This window comes from Geotrypetes seraphini, chromosome 4 (assembly GCF_902459505.1).
Source record: "Geotrypetes seraphini chromosome 4, aGeoSer1.1, whole genome shotgun sequence".
Classification (NCBI taxonomy): domain Eukaryota; kingdom Metazoa; phylum Chordata; class Amphibia; order Gymnophiona; family Dermophiidae; genus Geotrypetes; species Geotrypetes seraphini.
Genome location: NC_047087.1, coordinates 137,776,873 through 137,803,635, shown reverse-complemented (window position 1 = coordinate 137,803,635; position 26,763 = coordinate 137,776,873). Strand labels below are relative to the sequence as shown.

The following is a 26,763-nucleotide window of genomic DNA, read 5'->3' as shown; positions in this document are numbered from 1 at the left end:
AGTTGTAATTTGTGATCTGCATGCAACAAAATTATCACCTCAATTTCTAGTTAGGAATAATCATTAATTAAGAACACTATAATTGTACCCAAAGCTTGAGTAAAAATAAACAGGGAAAAACAGTGTGAAAAGTGACATAATTGTAAGTTGAAACGTAGGCCGTTGCCATGGTGACATCTCCCAACTTTGTTCCCCTTTTTCGGGCATTGTTAACCTGTGTTGAAAAATGAAGCCCACTTTTCTAGGAGGTTTGAAATATGCTCTTTCTAATGAGACTGATTTGAAAGAGTTTCTGAAAGGTATTTTTCTGTAAAAGCAGGCTGAAAATACCCTATTTTTGGCCTTTTTACACAAATTAGCAACTTTATATTTAATTTGTAAACTAATGGAAAGAGCTTGGAGGTTGAAATTGTACTTTTGAAAACAACGTTGTACTGAGACATGCGCCAAATTTTGCATTTATTATTCAATTATTGTGGGAGCTAAGTAATGTCAAACTTTGACTTTTTTTGGAGCACTAATTTTTTCGGCCAAGGTTACTGTAATTCAGCCATTCACTCAGTGCTTGACAAAAATTATTATTGGTAGCACTGAATAGAGCTCCAAAAGTTGTGCAGGGTAACTAAGTTTCAGTTTTTTTGGAAACATAGCTCAGGAGATATTGTGTCTCAAAGTTGTCAGAATGTCACTGTCGTACTGTATGTCATTGCAGTATGGGGTCAAACAAATGGCTATATCTCCACGAATATTCCACAGGCGAAACTAAAACTTTACCAAAGTTCGTTTGATACATGTGGGACTTTGTGCATAAAGTTTTATCAAAATCCGTGATGGTCATGCAGGGAGCCCTTGATCACTTAACATGGAATAACCCTGATGCCACCCTGAACCCCGTCAACAGACATACAAGATGTGACCCATATGTGGCAATTTGGTTTAGGATGGGCAGGGGAAGGCTTCAACGGAAATCCCAACAGTTTGGAACAGGAAGACAGTGCTGGGCAGACTTTCATGGTCTGAATCCCACAAACGATGAGATGGTTTGCATAAGCTGGAGTGAGCTTTAACAAAAACTCTAGTAGTTGGAACCTAAGGACAGTATCTATGGCCCAGAAAAACAAATTAGAAAGACAATTTCTAGTGCAATAGGGATATTGTGCTGAACCAAGAGTCTTTCATCCACTCCCACAAGTCTATTGCAGGAGCTACTGATCACTGCTCTCTGCCTCCCCCAGTCAGTTATTTTTTCTGCAGAAGCAATTTTGATCTCTTCAGTCTTCTCTTTTGTTTTTAGCATTTGTGTCCCAGTATAGCTCCAGTGAATGCCTATCCTGCATGAGAGGAGCAGACTTTAGGGGGAACTGCTCAGCCAGCCTGCTTGAACTGTGGAGCTCAGGGTTTTCCCCTTCTGTTTGCTTACTCCTTTATTTGATCAGAAGCAGGCTGTACGAACACCAATTGCTTTTCTTCGGAGCTCACACGGTGTCGGCTGCACTTTCTCACCCCCCCCCCCCCACTCCTTGTGGAATTTGGAGTCGAGTCTCAGGGGTTAAGGCACAGTCTAGCAATGGCCACCCACAAAATTCCTAAAATCGCTATTTTTGACTGTCCTCCGGTGGAATTGCGGCCTTTTTACAACAGGAAATCCTAGCAATGGTCATCTTAGATTTTTCCTGATTTGAATTCTAAGTTCTCAAACTTCCTTTAAAAACCTTGTTTTTTATTCTAACCACCAGGGTGGAGTCCTCAAGCTCCAATATCATGAATGAATAGATTGGATATTGGTACTTCATAGATTACGTGGATTTGGGATTGCAGTGGTTTCAGTCTTTTTTGAGTGATAGATCTTTTTGCGTGGTGTCACCGGCAGCTTCAGGGCAATGGGTCCTAGGGCACCAGTAGCAAAAGAAAACTCTTGTGAGCCGCTACGGGCAGCACAAGGAAAGAAAAAAGGTTAACAGAAGTGAACACCACTACACCAGGTAGGTATTGTATCAAGCAAGTTCATGGTTTATTCTTCAAAACCACACATTCAAACCAGCCTGCTTGTCTCAAGTTCAATCGGTTCTATATTGGAAAAAAACAATCTTTGTCAGGATGTTCCAAATATAAAAATATAGTCCCAAAAAACAAAATGCACCTCTAAACAGTCTCTAGGTTAGTGCCAGCCAATAAAGTTCAAAACACATAATTCAAACTTTTCCAAAGCTGCTGCTGGTTCTCCAGCCAATTAATAGTCCAAACTTTCAAAACATTCACAAAAAACAGTCTTCTGGTCTGATTTCCCTACCTTAGCCTGCGCGAGTGCTACGGCACTAGGCTCTAGCATCTAACTTGCTGGCCAGGGAGTGTGCTCTGTGTGGTTACAATTTGCCAATTATAGGCCCTCAATCCCACCACAGAAATCGCAGGGCTTTCCCCACTTCCTGGGACTGGTAACAGCCCTTTCCCCCACCCAGAGGGAAGAAACCCCCCCCCAAATCCAAAACAGTTCTTTTACAGTTCTTAGAGGTGCCTCCAAGCACCACACCTTCCTCAGGGTTACACAGCAAAACATTTAGTCAGCTTAGCTAAGCAGTGTTCAAGTTAAACATTTAGGCAGTCTGATTTACAGTGGTACCTTGGATTATGAGCATAATCCGTTCCAGGAGCATGCTCGTAATCCAAAATGCTCGTTTATCAAAGCGAGTTTCCCCATAGAAAATAATGGAAACTCGCTTTGATACGTCCCCCCCCCGATAACCGGCATCGCTCCTCCCCCCCCCCCCCCGCTTGCAAAGGCCCCCTCGCTCCAACCGGCACCTCCCCCCTGCGCAAACCGGTCCCCCCGCCCGAAAAACTTAAACTTACCCCCCTCCCCGTCTGGCGCTGGCACCGGCACGCAGGCACAGATTGTGCCGGTGCCTAGAAGATCTTCCGGCTTCTGCCTGCCTTGAGCATGCATCTGCGCATGCTCAAGGACTTCTAATTCTCCCTCTCGCCGAGAATCTGTGCCTGCTTGCCGGTGCCAGACAGGGGGGGGGTAAGTTTAAGTTGTTCGGGTGGGGAGGCCGGTTCGCACGGGGGGGTGCCGGTTGGAGCGAGGGGGCCTTTGCGAGTGGGGTGGAGCGATGCTGGTTATCGGGGAGGGGTGCTCGCAAATCGAGTCAACACTCGGTTTGCGAGTCAAAAGTTTGCTGAGTGTTTTGCTCGTCTTGCAAAACACTCACAAACCGGGTTACTCGCAAACCGAGGTTTGACTGTACTTGCCTTCAGTCCAGCAAATCTCCATTGGCAGGACTCCATTCTATGGCTCAGCATATGGCTCCAGCTCCATGTCCTGAAAATCTTGAGGTACTAAGTTGGGTGGCTCCAGACCAGCCTTAGTCAGCTCCATTCCTTTCAGCTGTTCACTGCCATCCAGAGCTCTCAATCCTGAGTCTCCCTGCCTTTTCTGTTGCTGCTGCTTTTCCTTGTGCCCCTCCAGCTGTTCTGCTCTCTGGTGTAATAGCCTGCATCCACACCCCAAACTCTCAGATGAAAAGGTTTTCCTGTTGTTTCTACTTCCAGCATGCAGGTGACTGCTAGAAACTAAACTAGAACTCTCCCGCTCCCTCTAGGGGCCAAAGAAGAAAAATCTTCAAAATGTTCAGTTTGGGGTTTAAATTGATCTGTTTGTAGAGTGTCTACTCTTGAGCTGTGCACTGCTCTGAGGACAGACCTAGCAGGCATAGGCTGAATACCACAGTGGTTAATGGAAACAATCGGTCTCCGTTTTTCCCCTTGAGCTGTGGAGTCCCTCAAGGTTCTTCTATTCTGCCTTTACCTGTTCATTTCAAGTTTGAATTACATTACAAGAGGTTGGATCAGTTACTCAGGAAGTTACAATGGACAGTTTGACACGGACATTCAGTAGTTGGTAGTACAGGTAGATCAGTACAGGTAGATCTGCTATGTTATTTAACCTATTTTGGGCACCTATCAGGAAGTTACTTGCAGATTTTTGTCTGCAATATTGCTTTTATGCAGACGATCTGCAGTTTTTGTTTGAATTCCCTGTAGACTGCACACAGGGCTTTCAGTTGTTGCATTACATGAATGAGATTGAACAGTGGATGACTTTGAATCATCTTTGTTTGAATGTTTAGAAGACTAAGATTCTATGGCTCTCTTCTGCTGGCAGTGAAGGCGCCCCAAGGAATTTTGTGTATGCTGGCATTACCATCTTAATACAGCAGGAAATAGTTTGGGAGTAATCTTGGATATGTCTTTAAGATTTCGTAGCCACATTGCTTCAGTAGTTAAGTCTGTTTTCTTTAAAATTAGGATGGTATTCAAATTAAAAGATTTATTGTCAGCTGCAAACTTTAGGTTGGTTGTGCAAAGTTACATCCTACCGCATTTAGACTACTGTAATTCCTTCTTCTGTGGTTTGCCGAAAACGTCACTTAGAGCGTTTCAGGTGGCTCAGAATGCTGCTGCAAGAGTACCGTATTTTCACGCATATAACGCGCGCGTTATATGCGTTTTTACCTACCGCGCATACCCCTCGCGCGTTATATGCGTGAGCGCGGTATACCAAAGTTTTAAAACATAGTTCCCACCCCGCCCGACGCCCGATTCACCCCCCCAGCAGGACCGCTCGCACCCCCACCCCGAACGACCGCTCGCACGCGCTCCCACCCGCACCCGCATCCACGATCGGAGCAAGAGGGAGCCCAAGCCCTCTTGCCCGGCCGACTCCCCGACGTCCGATACATCCCCCCCCCCCCGGCAGGACCACTCGCACCCCCACCCCGAACGACCGCCGACTTCCCGACAATATCGGGCCAGAAGGGAGCCCAAACCCTCCTGGCCACGGCGACCCCCTAACCCCACCCCGCACTACATTACGGGCAGGAGGGATCCCAGGCCCTCCTGCCCTCGACGCAAACCCCCCTCCCCCCCAAGAACCTCCGACCGCCCCCCAGCCGACCCGCGATCCCCCTGGCGACCCCCACGACCCCCCCACCCCCCTTCCCCGTACCTTTGGTAGTTGGGCCAGAAGGGAGCCCAAACCCTCCTGGCCACGGCGACCCCCTAACCCCACCCCGCACTACATTACGGGCAGGAGGGATCCCAGGCCCTCCTGCCCTCGACGCAAACCCCCCTCCCCCCCAAGAACCTCCGACCGCCCCCCAGCCGACCCGCGATCCCCCTGGCGACCCCCACACCCCCCCACCCCCCTTCCCCGTACCTTTAGTAGTTGGCCGGACAGACGGGAGCCAAACCCGCCTGTCCGGCAGGCAGCCAACGAAGGAATGAGGCCGGATTGGCCCATCCATCCTAAAGCTCCGCCTACTGGTGGGGCCTAAGGCGCGTGGGCCAATCAGAATAGGCCCTGGAGCCTTAGGTCCCACCTGGGGGCGCGGCCTGAGGCACATGGGCCCAACCCGACCATGTGCCTCAGGCCGCGCCCCCAGGTGGGACCTAAGGCTCCAGGGCCTATTCTGATTGGCCCACGCGCCTTAGGCCCCACCAGTAGGCGGAGCTTTAGGATGGATGGGCCAATCCGGCCTCATTCCTTCGTTGGCTGCCTGCCGGACAGGCGGGTTTGGCTCCCGTCTGTCCGGCCAACTACTAAAGGTACGGGGAAGGGGGGTGGGGGGGTCGTGGGGGTCGCCAGGGGGATCGCGGGTCGGCTGGGGGGCGGTCGGAGGTTCTTGGGGGGGAGGGGGGTTTGCGTCGAGGGCAGGAGGGCCTGGGATCCCTCCTGCCCGTAATGTAGTGCGGGGTGGGGTTAGGGGGTCGCCGTGGCCAGGAGGATTTGGGCTCCCTCCTGGCCCGATATTGTTGGGGAGTCGGCGGTCCTTCGGGGGGGGGGGGGAGGGATGTATCGGACGTCGGGGGGGGGCATCAGGCTTTCAGGATGGGGACAGACCTTCAAGGGGGGACAGTGCACGGAAGTCAGGGGGGGTGAACGGAGAGTCGGGACAGCGCACGGAAAGTCAGGGCGGGCGAAAGGAGCGTCGGGCAGCATGCGCGGTATACCCGTGAGCGCGGTATATCAAAGTTTTTGTGCAAATCATCGTGATTTCTGCGCGCTATATTCGTGTGCGCGTTTTATACGGGTGCGTGTTATTTGCGTGAAAATACGGTAATAGTTGGATTGCTCCATTATTCTCATGTTACAGCTGTGCTGGCGAACTTCATTGGTTGCCAGTTAAATGGAGACTACAATTTAAGCTCCTAACTTTGGTATTTAAATCTATTCATGACCTTTTGCCAAACGTGATTTCCTTTCTGTTACAGATTTAAGTGCCCTCCTGTTCTCTGAGATCTCAAAGATAGTCTTATTGGCTGTTCCTACAATTCGATCCATCACTAAGGTTACAAATCTTTCATGTATGTTTCAGATAGCTGGTTCTCTACTTTGGAATCCAGTGACAGACTCTATTCACCTGCTCACTGATTTTTTTGGCATTTTGAAAAAGTTTGAAAGCCTATTTTTTTCGAATTGCCTTTTCAGATCTGCCCACTCTGTAATTTTGTAGTTATCTGATTTTAAAGATATGGCTATAAGTTCACGTATGTTGTTTGTTAATAATACTTTGTTATGTGTTGTTTCATTACATATGTAATATTTTGTTTTAATTATGGATGTATTCTTTGTTATCTGCATAGCAATAAGTGTTTTAAATAAATAAATGCATGTGATGTTTGTTCTGGTTGGGCACCGGAAGAGTACCCTTGCACTGTGTGTTCTGCCGCACAGAAAGGGGAGGCAGGGACCTTGGGTTCAGCCTCTGACCATCTCATTAAAGTTACCAAGAGATGGTTGGGACATATAAGGAACAATTTTAGCCTCTTGGAGTCCTGGAGTGTGGTGCTAGTGCCTAATAAGGGCACTGATGGACCCAAATTGAAAAAAAAGTGCTCTAACCCTCTTCTTGAAGGGGGTTCTCAGTCCTCTATGCCTGACTTTGTGAACTTACTCTGGCAAGCTTATGTCGGCAACGCTAATACGCCTTCTGGGTCAGCTGGAGAGTGACCATCCATGCAGCTTCCCGTAGTCCCGCATCTGCTCCGCTGAGACGACCAGCATCTCCTCCAGACTCCGACAGTTGGCCGGATGGGGTCACTGAGGATAATGACCTGGACGCTTTTTCTCTTTCCCAGAATGAACCCTCCGTCAAGGATGATGCGATGATGTGTGAAGTAGATCAGTGACTAAACATTGCTGCGGACCAGGGAGAAGGCCCATCTGTTCATAGACTGTTCAAGTCTGCTGCCCTGACGGATCTTGAATTGAGTCTCTGAAGGATCTCAAAGATTGATCCTCCTCAGCCTACTACCCAATGTTCACTGCTCAGTGGAATCTGTTCTCAGCCTATCATCTTTACGTGGCATCCAAATATGAAAGTTCTAATTTCTGAGCACTGGGAGAAACCTGAGGGCTCCGCTCCCTTTAAAGTAGCTAAAGCAGTGTCCAGGTTAAACCCTTTAGACCAGGAGTTCCAGCAGATGTTTGCTATGCCTAAAGTGGACTCTGGTGGCTCAAGTGACAAAGCACATGTCCCTACCCAACGAGGGAGGCATAGTGCTCAAAGATCAACAGGATAGCAGTCTGGACATGTTGCTCAAAAGGCAGTTTGAGACCTTGATTTTAGCGGTCAAGGCTGCTGTGGCAGCCTCCTTTGTTGCTCAGTCATGCCATTCTAAATTGCGTGACCCAGGAGAAGTGACTTCAGAGCCTCTATCCCAGCTGTTGCTGGTGGGAGTGAACTATGTGGCTGATGCTTTGTTTGACCTGCTTAGGATAAGTGGGCAAGGTCTTGGCTTATTCTGTGTCCGCCCACCAAATTTGGTGGATCAGACATTGGACTGGGGAAGTTATGAATGATTTTCACCTCTTGAATCATCTTTTCGTCTTGACAAATCCAGCTAAGAAGGGGAGGCCAGCTTCCGAAGCTACCGTTTCAAGATGGATTAGGTAAGCTATTTTGTCCTCCTACAAGCAGCCTCCTTTTGCTTTTTGAGTGCACTCGACAAGGGGAGTTGCCACTTCTTGGGCTGAATCCAGAACAATTCCGCCAGATGAGATTTGTTCGAGCAGCTATTTGGTCGTCCTTTCACACTTTCACCAGGTTTTATAAGGTGGACATGCCGGCTCATGAGGACTCCTCATTTGGTGCCTCGGTTTTGAGGTCAAACTCATCTCTCCCACCCTGGGTTTTGGGTACTGCTTAGGTGCATCCCTTTGTTCTGCATACCATCACTATTGCACTGGAAAAAGAGATTAGGTTCTTAACTTGATAATATCTTATCCAGTATATAGGGATGGTATGCTGATCCCCCTCCCCCCATCATTGTTGATGTGCCTGCCTGGACCACCAACTGCCTGAGGGCTACATTTCTGAACTTTCTGCCGGCTATTGTATATTGAATGTATATAATTCCTTAGGTGTTTTTCCCTAGGTGACACAATTTATTATGGCTTATTGTTAAGGATTGTTGTGTTTGTACCTTTCCTCTCCATGGCATGTCTCTGAGCATTATGTTCTATTATATGAGCTGATCATGTGGTTCAAATTTTACATCGGTACTAGGCAGCAGAAGAGAAGGCTATGGCCTAATGTGCATCCACTCTCCTTTTCTGCTGCTTGTGATCAACATTATATGTCGGTGTGTAAGTGTCGGAGGTGCCAAGGAAGAGATGTGCATGAATGCATTTGAACATTGGGAGTGTTGTGGATGGGAGGAGAAGGGAGTTGAAGATTAGAGGGACAGTTGCTAGTGCTGCATATTTTTCATTGTTCTAGGCCGATTCTTATGAAATTTAGTGCATCGTGTCCTGAGTGAAGTTGATGTAAAAAGTGTTGTAAATATTTCCCACTGCACCACATCACTGCCTTGTGAAAATTAATTTGTGAGCTGAATAAAAATGTCAAAAAGTTTTATGACGTATCTTGTCAAAAAATGTAAAATAAAAAAAATTAATGTTTCAATTAAGCAGATGTTCAAAGTGTTCTCGCTTTGCATAAAGGCACGCCCTCAGCCGTGGCTGCCACTGATCTATAGACATGTCATTGATGCTGTGCTTCATTGACAGATCTTCGATGTCGGATATCATTGTCTGGTAGATGAGTTCCTGTAACAGCCCCCAGATCCAGTAGTCAACTAGGTGTAGGCCTAGTGAATTCACAGGCCAGAAGTTTGGACCAGTGAAATCGGGTGTCTCCTGATGTAGCAGTTCTAAAGTGTCTTTTGCTCGATATGCTGGGGCATTGTCCTATTGGAAGATAATCTCCCAACAAGTGATGGATCGTTGGCTGCAGCTTCTGTATCAACAGGACCTCCCGGTAGTATTCTTCATTGATCTTAATTAACCCCAGGATCATAGAAACATAGAACATGACGGCAGAAAAGGGCCACGGCCCATCTAGTCTGCCCACACTAATGGCCCACCCCCTAACTACCTCAATGAAGAGATCCCACATGCCAATCCCATCTTTTCTTAAAATCTGGCACGCTGCTGGCCTCAATTACCTGTTGTGGAAGATTATTCCAGCGATCAACCACCCTTTCGGTGAAGAAATATTTTCTGGTGTCGCCATGAAATTTCCCACCCCTGATTTTCAACGGATGCCCTCTTGTTGCCGTGGGTCCTTTAAGGAAAAAAAGATCCTCTTCCACCTCGATACGGCCTGTGACATATTTGAACGTCTCGATCATGTCTCCCCTCTCTCTGCGTTCCTCGAGTGAGTACAGCTGCAACTTACCCAGTCGTTCCTCATACGGGAGATCCTTGAGACCTGAGACCATCCTGGTGGCCATTTACTGAACCGACTCAACTCTCCGCACATCTTTTTGATAATGTGGCCTCCAGAATTGTACACAGTATTCCAGATGGGGTCTCACCATGGATCTGTACAACGGCATTATGACCCCAGGCTTACGGCTGACGAAACTTGGATAAAAATATGTGGATACAGTTTCTATGCATATGTTAACCCGTCCCCCAACCCCATTTCTGGGTGTACCATCAGTCAGGATAAACATGTATGCTTTATAAAGTACAGTACATGCATATGTGCATATTAAGTGGTTCGTATAAATGTGTATGCCTACTTACAATAATTTCTCAACTTATGCACATACTTGTGCATATTAGATTTTTAACTTTCTTAGAATTTTATTACAGATTGAATGTTAGGATAATTTTTATTTCCTAACCTGTAAATTTGTTTCCCTTTGCAGTAACAAGTCAGAGACGCTACCTTTTGCAATATGTCACAACATTACATGTGTGGGGTTGTCTTCCGATGGAAACCTGGCAGTGCTTGTGGATGAAGGTACAATTGAATGTGTTTTATAGTTAAACCTATACTAAATCTTATACCTAAGAATGGGATGTAGCTAACGAGACCTATGAGAGTTAATGCGTCCCCTTAGATAAGATTTTAGATAGTGCTGGGGAGGAGCCAACTGTCTTGGTACATATGGGGTACCAATTAGAGAATGACACGGTGACTGTTACCTGCGGCTAGCTGTGGGTAACCCGCTGAAACTGTGGGAGAAAAAAGTGGTCACCTCGGGTACGGGGACAAGGCCATTCACCGCCCCGTGAAGCGGTAATGGCCTTGTCTCCGCAGTTAAGGGAGGGAACATGTGTGGTCACTGATTGCGTGGTCCAGCAGCCCCCTCCCTCCCTCCTGCCTAATGATCACTGCCGTTCAGGCATCTCTCTCTCTCCCTCCCTTCCTCGCGCCTTCGTGGCAATTTTTAATTTTCTCTCAAGAAGCAGCTGGATCCTTGAAATTGCGTGTGGCTGCCGGAAACAAGAAGTTGCATCAGAGGAGAAGTTTCTGGCAGCTGCACGTGACTTCAAGACTCAGGCTGTTTGTTGAGAAAAAAAAAAAAAATCGCCAGCGAAGGTAAGGGGAAGGAAGGGAGGGAGATGCTCGGACCATGGCGAGTGGGAGGGACCGCGCGAAGGGTGCTGAAGGGAAGTAGAGAGAGGCGGTGGGGGGGTGAGAGGAACAGACGCTTAAGGGAAATGAGGAAGAGAGAGTGGGGAGAAGACGGAAATGGGGAAGAGAGAGTGGGGAGAAGAAATCCTCTACCTCTCCTTCCGGAAACAATTGAAATAAACTCTGTTCACCAACACTATGGAACCCTATATCAGTGGTTCCCAATCCTGTCCTAGAGAACTACTAGGCCAGTCAGATTTTTAGGCTAGCCCTAATAAATATGCATGAGAGAGATTTGCATATAATGGAAGTGACAGGTATACAAATCTGCTCCATGCAAATTCATTAGGGCTATCCTGAAAACCCGATTGGCCTGGTGGGCCTCCAGGACAGGGTTGGGAACCACTGCCCTATATGATTACTTGCCATAGTCTTGTGTATGTCTGCATAGTCTTATATTGCCTTTTTGTATGCCTATAGTATTCACAGTACATCTCTTTCTTCTCTTCATATTTCTCTAGCATGTATTTAAATACTTACCTAGATACTATAATTAGATTGTGAGCCCACAGGGAAAGAGATGGAAAATTTTTCTAATGATTGAAAATGTAACTCTCATTTCTAATGTATTAGTATTGTAAACTGCTTAATACTCATGTACAAGCGGTATATCAACAATAATAAATCCAGAAGGGCGTGGCTTGGTTGCGAGTGAGAATGGACAGATAGTTGCTGAGCTCTTCCCTCAAGTGCCTATATTTATCAAATTTATCAGCTTTAACTCAACCCAGGAATCTCTGTTTAAACCAGCAGCTGCTTGTTACTGACCTGATGGCATCGAGACGGCAGATAAGATTAGATGCTGCATTTGCGGCTGGTACAGCAAAGAGATCTAAAACTGATCCGCCAACCCCATCTAAAGTTCCTCTGCCAAAAGACTCGGGAGAGCAGTTTGAACAGCTGATGGCAGAGTTCAAGACAGTTAAGGTAATGCTAGGAAAAATCGTGCGGTTAGGGTTAGGTAGCTCAGTAGCTCAGTGAGTAAAAGCGCTGTAACAATCATCCAGAGGTTGTGAGTTCAACTCCTGGCTTGTCTTTCTTTTCTGCCGTCAGTTTCTATGTTTCTATGCACGTGGGATCTCTTCGTGGAGGGAGTTAGGGGGTGGGACATTGGTATGGGCAGACTAGATGGGCCTTAGCCCTTTTCTGCCGTCAGTTTCTATGTTTCTAAGAACATAAAAAATGCCTGCACTGGATCAGACCTGGGGTCCGTCTAGTCCGGTGATCCGCACATGCGGAGGCTCAGCCAGGCGTACCCTGGCGAATACCTTAGTCACTCGTATCCCTCAATGCATCCTGCAAGAAGTTGTGCATCCAATTTTTCCTTAAATCCTAGAATGGTGGTTTCCTCCACCACCTCTTCCGGGAGAGAGTTCCAGGCGTTCACCACTCGCTGTGTGAAGCAGAACTTTCTGACATTTGTCCTGGCCGTGTCCCCTCTCAGCTTCAGTCCATGACCTCTTGTCCGAGTCTGAGTCACATTTGACAATGTGAATAACACTGTTTCTTGCTCACCATCCTTTCTCCTTGCTGGTGAGTGAGCTTGCTCCATTTTGTCGATTCCTTTTAGTATTTTAAAGTCTCTATCAGATCCCCTCTCAGTCTTCTCTTCTCAAAGGTGAATAATCCCAGTTTTCTGAGGCGATCTTTGTAGCTCAAGTTCTCCATACCTTTTACTAGCTTCGTCGCTCACCTCTGCACCCTCTCCAGCAGTGTTATATCCTTCTTCAGGTATGGAGACCAGTGTTGGACACAGTTTTCCAAGTGTGGTCTGACCATTGCTCTATAAAACGGCATTATGACCTCCCTTGATCTACTCGTGATTCCCTTTATCATGCCTAACATCCTGTTAGCTTTCTTTGCCGCCACTGCGCATTGAGCCAACGGCTTCAGGGTCCTGTCTATCAGTACCCCCAAGTCCTTTTCTTGTTCGCTCTTCCCCAATGTTATACCTAACAGTTTATACTCATGCTCCTTGTTTTTCCTGCCCAGGTGCATCACTTTGCATTTTTCTACATTAAAACTCATCTGCCAATTCTCTGCCCATCTCTCAAGTTGTTTCAAATCTCTCTGTCTTTTTGTGACCTGATTGCTCGGCATAGCTTTGTGTCATCTGCAAACTTGATGATAACACTGGTCGTTTCTTCTTCCAGGTCATTTACGAAGATATTGAATAAGATAGGCCCAAGAATCGAGCCTTGAGGCACACCGCTAGTTACTTTCTTCCAGTCTGAGTACTTCCTATTTATGCCCACTCTCTTTTCTGTTTTCCAGCTATTTTCCTATCCATCTTAGTACATCCCCTTCTATTCTATGACTTTGTAGTTTTTGAGAAGTCTCTCGTGTGGTACTTTGTCGAACGCTTTCTGGAAGTCCAAGTATATTATGTCCACCGGCTCTCCGCTATTGACTTGTTTGTTCAGTGTCTCGAAAAACTGAAGTAAGTTCGTCAAGCACGACTTCCCTTTCCTGAAGCCATGCTGACTACCTCTCAGCAGGTCATGGGCAGTGTTCCCGCTAAGGTGCGCTGGTGTGCGCTTGCGCACAAAATATTACCTGGCAGCGCACAAGTTTCTCGTCACAGCGCACACATTGTAGAGCACAGTTCTTCAACCGCCGGTCCGCAAACAAAATCTTGCCGGTCCGCGAAGGATTCGGTCCCCGCCGCAACGAAAGGCCGGCGTCAGCTGACTTGCAACTTCCTGTTGCAGTCGCTGTGCCGGGACTCCTGCCTTCGCCGGGACTCCTGCCTTCCACCGCGTTTGCCTCCTGCCTTGTCTCCGCACCTCCAGACCAGCAGCGGCAGCTCTGTATGTTTTTAACTTCGGCACAGAGCTGCCCCTAATCAATAGTTTAGCGCGGTTTCATAAGGCAGCCTCGGGGCCTTTGCTAGGCCGGCCCACATCGCATCATCGAAGCGGGCCGGCTATCAAAGGCCCCGAGGCTGCCTCATGAAACCGCGCTAAACTATTGATTAGGGGCAGCTCTGTGCCGAAGTTAAAAGCATACAGAGCTGCCGCTGCTGGTCTGAACTCTTGGGCCGCTGAAGGAGGGCAAAAAGCAGCTATCCTGGAGGTTTCCCTTCCTCTCGCCTTACAGGTTCCTTTTTTCCACCTTTTTTTTTTTCCTTCAAACGGCAACGGGCCCCAGCATCGACATCAATCAAGTAAGTTCCACTGTCAATCAAGCGGTTCTGCTCGGCCAAAGCTTCCCCTGTGACATGAGCCACCCTCAGGGGAAAGAAAGTGACCCACAAAGGTGAGGGGAAGGGGGGCAGATGATGGAAGTTGGGGGGGGGGAGAGAGAGAAGGGGCAGATGATGGAATGGAGGAGATGAGAGAGAGAGAGAAGGGGACAGATGATGGAAGTGAGAAGAAGGGAGAGAGAGCAGAAGGCAGATGGATGTCAGTTGAGAGGGGAGAGCAGATGCTGAATGGAAGTGGGGAAAGAACACATACTGGATGGAAGGAGGAGATAAATAAAGGGGGAAGAAAATAGGAAGATAATGGAGGGGTGAGGGAAAGGGGTGACAAGCTGTGTGTAGACACAGTGAAAAGAGGGAAACGGGACTAAATAGTAAGAAAGAATTTAATTTAGATGGAGGCAGAAAATAGAGAAGGAAGACCAGAGAAGAAAAGGGAAGAGAGCAGAGAATGATCAGATCTGAGTGGAGGAAATGAGAAGAGAGATATGCTAAAAACCACAGGGGGGAGGGAAGGATAGAGATGCCAGACCATGAGGGGAACAGAAGGAAGATGATGGATGCTAGACCAAATTGGAGGGTGGGGGGGGGGCAGGAGGAGAGATGGCAGGGAAAGACAGACAGTGAATGGAAGGGGCAGATGCTGGACTGAAGAGACAGAGAAGGTTATCATGCTGCTGTACCGGGCCATGGTACGCCCTCACCTGGAGTACTGCGTCCAGCACTGGTACTTTAAGAAGGACACGGTACTACTCGAAAGGATCCAGAGAAGAGCAACTAAAATGGTTAAGGGGCTGGAGGAGTTGCCGTACAGCGAAAGATTAGAGAAACTGGGCCTCTTCTCCCTTGAGCAGAGGAGATTGAGAGGGGACATGATAGAAACATTCAAGGTACTGAAGGGAATAGACTTAGTAGCTAAGGCAGGGAGAACGAGAGGGCACTCTCTAAAGTTGAAAGGGGATAGATTCCATACAAACGTAAGGAAGTTCTGTGGTAGAAAGCAACATATTTATTTGGCTCATAACTTGCTGGCGCCCGATATTTTTAGCTCACAGTGAAAAAAGTTTGCTCACAACACCCGCCCGCTTAGAGGGAACACTGGTCATGGGTATCCAGATGCTGGACTATGCTGTCTTTAATCAAAGCCTCGACCATTTTCCCAGGGACCGATGTGAGACTCACAGGTCTATAGTTTCCCGGTTCTCCTCTTGCTCCTTTTTTAAAGATTGGGATGACGTTCGCTATCTTCCAGTCTTCTGATATCCGTCCGGTTCTAATTGACATGTTAGCGAGGGATTGCAGTAGTTCTCCGATTTCTACCTTTAGCTCCTTTAATACTCAGTTCAAGAAGATGTGGCTAATATTTCACTGCAGCTAAAGGTTTGCACTGAACAGTTGGAGCAACGGTTATTGGAGTCTGAAAATCAGCTGATTCAGTGTAGGTCTAATCACAAGATTCTGGCCCGATTGGAGAGGGCGTTAGAAGATGCCAACAATCGGAGCAGGAGGTGTAATGTTAGACTGTTGGGACTCCCTGAAGGGGCAGAAGGATCAAACTCAATTCAATTTTTAGAAGATAATATCCCTAAGCTGCTTTCACTTAATTTTCGGTTTCAATTTGAAATAGAGCAGGCTCACAGAATTCCATCGCGTGCTGGGAAGAATCAGAGTAGCCCTAGACTGTTGGTATTCAAAATGCTTAGGTTTCAGCAAGCTTTTGAAATTCTCAATACTGCTAAACAAACAAAAAAGATATTAAATGGCAACAAATGAGGATTTTATTGTTATCCGACTTTGCCAAATACACTGCATATAAAAGAAAGCAGTTCCTGGATATGAGAGTTCAGCTGAGACAATTGGGAGCCACGTATGGTTTGATGTACCCTGCAATTATGAGGGTAACACATAATAATAAAACTATCCATTTGAGGAACCAAGTGCTCTATAAGAATATTTAAATCAGCAATCGGGTGGCAAGGGCTTCATCTGGCCTTGGCCAGCACACTGGAGCAATTGGTGCTGGATTTACCTTCTGCGTTTGGGACTATGGGGGGGTACGTCGATCGTTGTGTCTCAAGCTAGGATTGGTGGCTCGTAAATGTATTATGAAATATTGGACGCTGAGTGAGCCCCCGGGGTATTGGCATTGGCGGGCTGATGTACATCAATTGGCTTGCTGGGAAGCAAGGGATGCACGGGGTCCTGTACAGAGGGTCGGCGATATTTGCAAATTTGGGGCCCATATTTGCATCAGTTACATCCTAAAGGCCGTAGTCTTATTTTGAATACCCTGCGAGTGCTGTAGTCTGCGACTGGTGAGTTTTGGGTATGGGGGGTTGAGCATGGGGTGGGGTTTTGGCGGGGGAAGTGGTAGGTGTAGGAGTGAGCATACAGTAGTTCGTTTTGGAAACCATGTGCTCTCTTGGGTTGGGATTCTCTTGATTTGGGGGTGTTTGGAGATGGGGGAGGGGGTTGGGGGATTGCTTCTGACCATAAGGGGGGTTTGTGGTAGGCGGTGGGGTGACTATCGGGATGCTTATGTATTGTTGTGGAGTGTGGGTTCGGGGATTATCAGAACACAGATCTCCGAGCCTCATGTGATAGGCTTGCTAGAGCTGGGATGCAACCTTTGGGTGAGAGGTGACTGGGTAGGGACGAGTGGGAGGGGGATGTTGTACTTTGTTATGTCATGTTTAGTATTTGCTGTTTTGTTTCTTGGAAAATTAATAAAATGTTTCAACACTAAATCAGCAATCGACCCATATGACATGATAGAATATGTGAAAAGGATAAATGTGAGAATGCTACATGTTAATCTGGATAAAGATTTTGGTTATTAAAGATCTTAAAGGGTGATAACCCCTGTTTTACAGCTTCAAGTGGATTTTATTTTATATGATTGGGCTTTCTGCGTTTATTATTTGGTGAATGGTTCGTTGTACTGAGCTTTTTTTAACCAACGTCCTGCTCTCCTAGACAGTTTTTAACATTTCAACTTTCCAACTGTCAAATTCGGTTTTGCTGCCAGTGTTTCTTTGGATGACAGGCACTAGGACCGTGAAGACATTCTTTTCTCGTCATTTGAATGATGCCTCATGGTTGGATACACCTGGAACTTTGTTTTACTTCTGACAAATTGGCTGCGAACAGTGTTGCTAATTCCCTCCCCTTCAGGATGACGTGCACGTAAACGAAGAGGCACGTTTGCAGACGTATTGCAATCGGATGGCAAACGGATATCCAGAGGAACTCAAAATACAGATGAGGTTAAAGAATAATAGCTTCTCCAGCTCGGTTTGGTGTGAGAAGTTGTTTTCACAGAGCTACATATTAATATAGAAGTCCAGGTTTTGAATATAAGAAGCAGAAGGATTCTGAGTGTCTTGGGACTTAATAGTGGGAGTTTTAAAATTATATAATTATAGGGGTTTCTAATTGTGTTCGAGTAAGATTAAGTGATCTGTTGTTCTTCTTTAAGAATATAAAAGCATAGACAGTTGATTGTTATGCTTCTCTCCATTTTTCAATTTTAGATACTTAAAATGCTTTGTCATTTAAGGTATATTCAGTTATTAGGGAGAAGGATAACATTGATAGACCTGTTTATTTTTCCATTAATCTAATTGATTTAGAGAGGATATACATCGCTATTAATTTTTAAGTGGGCTGCTGAAATAATTTGGAATAGTATAAATTTTTGAAGAAATCCAGCTAATGGTAATGATTTAATTAAATACAGGAGATAATTAATTAATGAATTCCTAATATGCTTATCTTGTTTTTATTTGTTGCAAAATAATAAGCAAATGCTGGTAATGTTTTTAATAGGCTCTTGCGGTTACACTTTTCAAGATAGGAAAATTTGGATTATATAATTTTTTCAGTTATGCATAATTATTATTAATCTGTTTTAGGGTTATTCTAGGTAACTTTGAGATATGTTATTACATGTCATTTCATATGTTTTTAGGATATTTAATAGAGAATGTCTTTAATTATTTTAAATGGAATGGATAGTGTTTTATTATGGATTTTTCAAGTGGTTGGTTGGATACTGCATTTAAAATGAATTTTATGAATTGAATGAATTGAAGTATAATTATTCATATTAAAAAGGGGCGGTTAATATACAAATACTGAAATGAAGTTAACTTATTTAGGGGTTTTAGGGTATTTAATAAAAGCGTCTTCAAGTATTATGAATGGATTTATTATAGGGTATATGTTAATACAAGAAGGTATTATTTTAATAGATTGTGGGAATGAGATTAATTGATGATTCTTCTATTTATGGTAAAATGATATTACTGGTATGATCTAGGTCACAGTTCTTCAACCGCCGGTCCGAAAAATGTTGCCGGTCCGCGAAGGATTCGGGTCCCCAGCCACAGCTAAAAGTGCCGGTGTCAGCTGACGTGCAACTTCCTGTTGCCGTCGCTATGCCGACACTCCTGCCTTCCACCTCCTACTCCTGCCACGTATGTCTCCGCACCCCCAGACAAGCAGGGGCAGCTTTGTGTGCTTTTAACTTCGGCAAACAGCTGCCCCTAAGCAGTATTTTAGCCGCGGTTTCATGAGGCAGCCTCGGGGCCTTTGATAGGCCGGCCCACATCACATCATCAAAGCGGGCCGGCCTACCAAAGGCCCCGAGGCTGCCTCACGAATCCGCGGCTAAAATACTGCTTAGGGGCAGCTGTGTGCCGAAGTTAAAAGCACACAGAGCTGCCGCTAGCCTACATAGAGGAAACATTTGCTGGAGAGGGAAGGAGGGAAGGGAGTAGGGGTGCTCCTGGACAAGAGAGGGGAAAGGGCTACTGCTGATGGGGGAGAAGGGAAAGGGAAGGGACGAGAGTTACTGATGGATAAGAGGAGGAGGAAAGGGAGAAGGGGTACTCCTGGACAAGGGAGGAGAAGGGGCTACTGCTGACAGGGGAGAAGGGGAAGGGATGAGAATTACTGTTGGATAAGGGGAGGAGGAAAGGGAGAAGGGGTACTCCTGGACAAGAGAGGGGAAGGGGCTACTGCTGACAGGGGAGAAGGGGAAGGGATGAGAATTACTGTTGGATAAGGGGAGGAAGAAAGGGAGAAGGTACTGCTGGACAGGGGAGGAGGAACATTGGAAGGAAACAGCTGGCAGGGAGATTAGAGGAGGGGAAGGAGTCAGGATGGAATGGAGAGATCAGATGAGGGAAAGGGGAGAGACAGAGGAGTGACAAAGTAGAAAGAGATTGATGCTGGGAAGGGGGATCAGATGAAAAATAAGGAAAGAGGGACAAAGATGCTAGATCTGGTGTAGGAGAGAGGGGCATAGAAAGAACGCAGATACCATATGGAAGGGGGAGGGGTAGAGGGCAGACAGTGGATGGAAGAGGCAGATGCTGGATTGAAGAGACAGAGGGCAGACGCTGGATTGAAGAGACAGAGGGCAGACGCTGGATGGAAGAGAGTGAAAAGAAGATTAAAGCAGAAACCAGAGACAACAAAAGGTAGAAAAAAAATTTTTATTTCTATCTTGTGATTAGAATATATCAGATTTAAAATATGTATCCTGCTAGAGCTGATGTTAGACATAACTGGGGAGTGCAAAGCCCAGGCAGTGCGTCTTTAGCTTCAAGCTGGCTTAGGGCTCTCTCTGACCAGGAGGCAATTGCCCTAGTTCCACTCCCCTAACACCATTCCTGCCATGTGTGACTGTGGTATTCTGTTAGCATGATATTTGTGTAGCATTCTGTAATAATTTGGCTTATTCAGTTTTCTTGATAGTAGAGGGGATATATGTGAAGGGGAGGGGGGGCGGGGGTTTTGTTGATCCTTGCCCTGTATTATTTATATTTATAAAATGACAATTGTACAGAATATTGTTTCTTTTTATACTTTAATAAAATATGTTCAATATAAAATCATAACTATTTGAGGCTTGTGCGGATGGGATCAGATGGTTAATGGGACCGAGCTCCCGGGGATGGGGTGGCAATGGGGTTTTTAAAAATTTCAGTCTTATTAGTTTGCTGGTCCACAAAATAATTATTTTATTTCCGCCGGTCCATAGGTGTAAAAAGGTTGAACACTGATCTAGGTAATCTCATTTACTGTAGGTTTTATAATTATAGGATTTGGGAATATAATTATTATAAAGTAGATGTTGGGTTAGGTTGGGAAAGACAGTAGGGCATTGGGGAAGACTTGGAGGCTATTAATCCAATGCTTGCATCCAAGTTTTTGTATTATTTTAAGGGAGGGGATATGGGAGGGAATGGGTTTTTTAATGGTTTTGGGTCCTGGATCTGTGTGGAAATATTATGTATATATTTGGTTAATTGGAATTTGAGGGTTCATTTATTAACGTATTAATCAAATAAAATGCCTTTAAAAAATTTTTATTCCCTGAATGTTAATGGACTCAATCACCCCATCAAAAGGAAAAAGGTACGTAATTTTTTGAAACAGAGGGAGGCAGACATTTATTTCATACAAGAAACACATTTATCATCAATCGAGTCAGCTAAATTGGAAGGGGGTTGGGTAAAATACTGTTTTTTGTTTTTTTTTGCAACAGCAATAGGGAAGAAGGCTATCCTGGTCAATAGGAGGTTGTCTGCTACATTTGGTAACTTTTGGGCAGATCCTATGGGTAGATGGCTCCATGTTAATATGACTTCAGGAAATGATGCCCTGATGTTGCTTAATATTTATGTCCTAATTCAAATCAGGCAGAGTTCTTTTAAAAAAACTCCAACAAATAATTCTGTCACTGGCTACAAATACAGTGGTGCCTCACACAACGAACTTAATCCGTTCCAGGAGCAAGTTTGTTATGTGAAACGTTCGTTGTGTGAAACGCGTTTTCCCATAACAATACATGTTAAAAAAAATAATTCGTTCTGTAGCATAAAATATGCTAAGATGACATAAAAAAAGATAAATTTTTGGTTATTATTTTTATTTAGATACATCTAAAAACATAATTGTTTTTTAAAACAACACACATTTTTTAAATTTAAAGACAGACTAAGTAGAGTCTAATTTTACAGTGAGAGGGCAGAGTCTCAGCGGCAAAAACTGGGACTTAACTGTTCATTTTTTTTTTTTTTTCTACCGTGTTTCCCCGATGATAAGGCAGGGCCATCAAATAAGACAGCCCCCCCTTTTTAGAAAAAAATGTAAAATAAGGCACCCCCCCGCAAATAAGCCACCCACCGATACCTGCGCTTACCCGAATCGGGTGGTACGGTGGGTGACTCCGTGTGGTCCCTGGCACCCCCGACACGATCGGGGCAAGAGGGAGCTCAAGCCCTCTTGCCCCCCCGACTCCCCGACACGATCGGGGCAAGAGGGAGCTCAAGCCCTCTTGCCCCCCCCGACTCCCCGACACGATCGGGGCAAGAGGGGGCTCAAGCCCTCTTGCCCCCCCGACTCCCCGACACGATCGGGGCAAGAGGGAGCTCAAGCCCTCTTGCCCCCCCGACTCCCCAACACGATCGGGGCAAAAGGGAGCTCAAGCCCTCTTGCCCCCCCGACTCCCCGACACGATCGGGGCAAAAGGGAGCCCAAGCCCTCTTGCACCGCCGATTCCCCAACTCCCCGACAATATCGGGCCAGGAGGGAGCCCAAGTCCTCCTGGCCACGGCGACCCCCTAACCCCACCCTGCACTACATTACGGGCAGGAGGGATCCCAGGCCCTCCTGCCCTCGACGCAAACCCCCCCTCCCCCCAACGACCGCCCCCCCCAAGAACCTCCGACCGCCCCCCCAGCCGACCCGTGACCCCCCTGGCCGACCCCCACGACACCCCCAACCCCCTTCCCCGTACCTTTCTGTAGTTGGCCGGACAGACGGGAGCCAAACCCGCCTGTCCGGCAGGCAGCCATCGACGGAATGAGGCCGGATTGGCCCATCCGTCCCAAAGCTCCGCCTACTGGTGGGGCCTAAGGCGCCTGGGCCAATCAGAATAGGCCCGGGAGCCTTAGGTCCCTCCTGGGGGCAGGGCCTGAGGCACATGGTCAGGTTGGGCCCATGTGCCTCAGGCCCCGCCCCCAGGAGGGACCTAAGGCTCCCGGGCCTATTCTGATTGGCCCAGGCGCCTTAGGCCCCACCAGTAGGCGGAGCTTTGGGACGGATGGGCCAATCCGGCCTCATTCCGTCGATGGCTGCCTGCCGGACAGGCGGGTTTGGCTCCCGTCTGTCCGGCCAACTACAGAAAGGTACGGGGAAGGGGGTTGGGGGTGTCGTGGGGGTCGGCCAGGGGGGTCGCGGGTCGGCTGGGGGGGCGGTCGGAGGTTCTTGGGGGGGGGGCGGTCGTTGGGGGGGGGGGGGGTTGGCGTCGAGGGCAGGAGGGCCTGGGATCCCTCCTGCCCGTAATGTAGTGCAGGGTGGGGTTAGGGGGTCGCCGTGGCCAGGAGGACTTGGGCTCCCTCCTGGCCCGATATTGTCGGGGAGTTGGGGAATCGGCGGGGCAAGAGGGCTTGGGCTCCCTTTTGCCCCGATCGTATCGGGGAGTCGGGGGGGCAAGAGGGCTTGAGCTCCCTTTTGCCCCGATCGTGTCGGGGAGTCGGGGGGGCAAGAGGGCTTGAGCTCCCTCTTGCCCCGATCGTGTCGGGGAGTCGGGGGGGCAAGAGGGCTTGAGCTCCCTCTTGCCCCGATCGTGTCGGGGAGTTGGGGGGGCAAGAGGGCTTGAGCTCCCTCTTGCCCCGATCGTGTCGGGGAGTCGGGGGGGCAAGAGGGAACCAGGCGGAGAGAGGGCAGTTAAGCGCAGTGCCTGCGCGGAAGGATGCAGCTCGGGCGACTTCGTTGTGTGAAACGAAGTTCGTTGTACGGATCAAGACATAAAGTTCGTTGTGCGCAGCGTTCGCTGTGCGAGGCGTCCGTTATGGGAGGCACCACTGTAATTTATTTGTGGCCGGAGACTTCAAAGCTGTCATGGATCCATTAATGGATAAACAACCCAGTAAACAATTAAAATCATTAGGTCTAGATAATCTTATACATTCATGTGTTTTGAAAGATATACGGTGGATTTTTCATTTTAATGCTCGGGAATTTTTGTTTTGCTCCCAAATTCATAAATCATTTACAAGAATTGATTATTTTTTGTTTCGGATCATTTAATTCAACAGATTACAAAGGCCTGCACAGATCCGATTCTTTTGTCTGATCATGCTGGAATTTGGATAGAATATCAGTTTACTGAAGAAGATTCTAATAGACTTGTGTGGAGGTTCAATAATACACTGCTTGCAGATTTGAACTTTCTTGAGGAAATTCAAGTACAAATAAATGAGTATTTTCAACTCAATACCTCAGAAGAAATCTCTTTGGAAACTACCGTATTTTTCCCTCCATAAGATGCACTTTTTTCCACCCAAAAGTGGGTGAAAATGTCGGTGCGTTTTATGCAGCGAAGATGCAAATTTTTAACCTCCCCCATACCATTTTAAAACACCCCCTCATACCTTTTTAAAACAACCCCGCAACTTCGCGCAGCAAAACTCTCCAGCCCTCAGCTTTTTGAAAAACTGTTGGCCGGAACATTGCAGTATCTATACTAAAACTCACAGGAGGCAAGCGGCCGACAATCACCCAACTGTGCTTGCTGGCTTGCTTTTTCAGATTGACTGCAACACATTTCGTGTTTCTACCCCCGGCCCGCGGCACATTTCGAGTTTCTACCCCGTCCTGCATGGATTAGACTGCGGTGAAGGGGCTGCTGCGGTGGCAGCAACAGTGGCGGCGGCAATAGCTGCTGGCTCTGGTTGGACGTCTGGAATGTGAGAGCACTGCCGGCAGGAGAAATCCCCCAATGAGGTAAATTGTTGTCAGGGAGCACCAGGCAGCTGTCCTCATTCAGTTGCCTCCGGGTGATGAGGGCTCAGTCCTGCTAGACTGGCTATTGCTGCTGATAGGGCAGAGGTTCAGCTTCTCCACAGCAACAACATCGGGGTGCCCCTTTTATTAAACCGCGCTAGCGGTTTGTAGCACCAGGAGCCATGCTGACTGCTCTGTGCTGCTCCCGACACTCATAAAGTTCCTATGAGCATCAGGAGCAGCACGCAGCATTCAGCGTGGCTCCTAGTGCTACACACCGCTAGCGCAGTTTAATAAAAGGGGCACCGCGATGTTGCTGTGGAGAAGCTCGTGTGGCATCACCCTGGAGGAAGGGCGACAGGTGAAGGGAAGGAGAGGCAGGAAGGAAAAAGGACGGGGGGGGGGGAAGAGAGTCCTGAGCTTTAGGTTATTTCTGCGAGAGCAGAGAAGTAGATGAGGTGGGGCACAATGAAAAGTGCATTTTTGCTCAGCTCAAATGCTTGGTCCTCAACAACAGATTTTTTAAAAGGTACCGTGGGGGCTGCCTATGGGTTTTTCACTTTATAAGAAGACCCTGTCCTGGCCTACCACTAGACCACCAGAGGGGGTACAGGGCAGGGCAGTGGGAATTTTTTTCTTGGGTTTTCCTCCTCTAAAGGTCTTATGGTCGGGTGCGTCTTATATAGCGAAAAATATGGTATATGGGATGCTTTTAAAGCTATAGTGAGAGGGCAAATAATTCAATATTCAGCACATATTAGGAAACTGCTAAAATGAGAATTTTCCAATTTGGAACAAACTATTATCCCAGGACAAGCAGGCAGCATATTCTCAACATGTGGGTGACGTCATCCACGGAGCCCCGTCGCGGACAGCTTTTCAAGCAAACTTGATTGAAGACCTCAAAGTTTTCTAGTGTTGCCCATGCATGTGTGTGCCTTCCTGCTCCACTAGAGGGTGCATCCCATCCTCGTGGTCTTCAGTTCTTAGTTTTCCGCGGAGCCAGAAAACCCTGTCTCTCTTCTCTGCGTTTCTCTAAGTGCCTTTCTAGCACCGCAGCTTCTTTATTTTTATCGGGAGTCGCTGTGCGCTTTGTTAAATTGTTTTTCTACTTGCTCGTGTATTTTTTTCTTTTCGTCTCGGTGACCGGGGGCTCCCGGTTCGCCGTGGCTGCGGCCGTCTGACTACCTTATGTCCCGGCCCCTTACCGGGTTTAAAAAGTGCTCCCAGTGCGGTCAGGCTATCTCAATTACAGACCCCGCACTGCTGGTGTATTTTGTGTCTAGGTGCTGATCACCCGACGGAATCCTGTCCCCGTTGTGCCACACTTCAACCTAGGGCCAGGATTGCGGAGCTCTTTGCCATGGAGGCTGCTCCTGCTTCGACCTTGGCCTCGGTCTCGATGTTGGCCTCGAAGACCTCGGTCCCGGGAAAGTTTACTTCGACCTCGAAGACCTCGGCTCCGGGTAAGTCTCCTCTTCCTCCTTCAGGTTCAGGTCAGCTACCGAAGAAGCCTTTCTCAGAGTCTCTGGCCTTTCAGGCGGTGAATGTAGTCCTGCCGGCCTCGACAAGACCACCCTCCAAGCCTTCCAAGCGTGCTTCCACCATACGGGAATACTCTTTCTCGAGGTCGCCCTCGGTGGAACGCACTGCTGAGCCGGCCCGGCCTCCCATGGTCACGGTGCCGATGTTCGAGGAGGTGCTGAAGGCGATCATCTCCTCGGAGCTCTCCTCCGCTTTGGCTCAGCTCACTCCGGCCTCGACCTCGCGCATTGTGGACCAGACTGAGCGTCGCGTCAAGGCTTCCAGGGGCAAAGTGCATCGTTCTCGGCGTCTGTCCTCATCTGACTCCTCGCCTTTTCCATCGAGGCATACCTCACCCTCGGGCCGGCCTCGGTCGAGGCGTCTGGCGAAGCGGCCCCGGGACTCCCCTGAGGCGGGGTAGGTCCCCGGGTCCTCGCACTATCGGATCCATCAAAACCTCAGACCTCACCTTGTCTAATCCAAGTCTGCTGCGGTCGCCTGTCCGGTTAGGTATCCCCCTTCGTGAGGAGCCGGCCTTGGGGGGTCCTGCCTCTTTTTCTCGAGGCTTGTCATCGGGCCAGGGTTCTCCGGGGTGGCGTCATCGGGGACTTCTAAGTGCAGGCTCTCGTAGACTCCCCCTCCCCACCCACCCCCGTCTTTTAGCAGGGCGTCCTCGGCGTCCATGCTTCTGGATACGGATATTCCGGCGCAGTATTCCAGGGAGGCTTCCCCTTCCTTTTCAGCTGCCTTGCGGTCTCGCTTGACCACTCCCCTCGAGGGGCATTCTGAGAGCAGGCCCTCTTCCTTTACTAGGTTTGTTCAGGACATGGGTAAGGCCTTGAACTTGGACCTCCAGTCGGATTCCAAGTATAGCAAGAAGTTTTTGGAGGAGATGGAACTCCTAGGGAGTCCTTGCGGCTCCCCCTGAATCCGTTGCTGCAGCAGACTTATTTTGCAATCTGTAGACTCCCTAAGCTATCCGGCCATTCCATCCAAGATGGTACCGGATGGTGCCCTGCAAAGGGTTTGAGAAGGCGCAGCTTTCTCACCAGTCCTTGGTGGTGGAGTCTACCCTCAAGAAGTCCCACCCTTCCAAGGTGTATGCCGCTGTCCCGCCGGGCCGGGAGGGCAGGACTATGGACAAATTTGGGAGATGCCTATATCAGAACTCCATGATGGCGAATAGGGTCCTAAATTACAACTTTACTTTTACGTCCTATCTTAAAAGGTGTATTAAGTCACTTC

General features: G+C 47.8%; 1 protein-coding gene across 1 annotated transcript in view; it reads left to right on the top strand.

Annotated features, from left to right (window-relative positions):
- Positions 1 to 26,763, top strand: part of PWP2 (PWP2 small subunit processome component) — a 360,035-nt gene that overhangs the window by 32,563 nt on the left and 300,709 nt on the right. Inside the window, exon 3 of the mRNA XM_033941702.1 lies at positions 10,219 to 10,313. Within this exon, the coding sequence (XP_033797593.1) occupies positions 10,219 to 10,313 (95 nt within the window). The remainder of the gene's footprint in view (positions 1 to 10,218; positions 10,314 to 26,763) is intronic.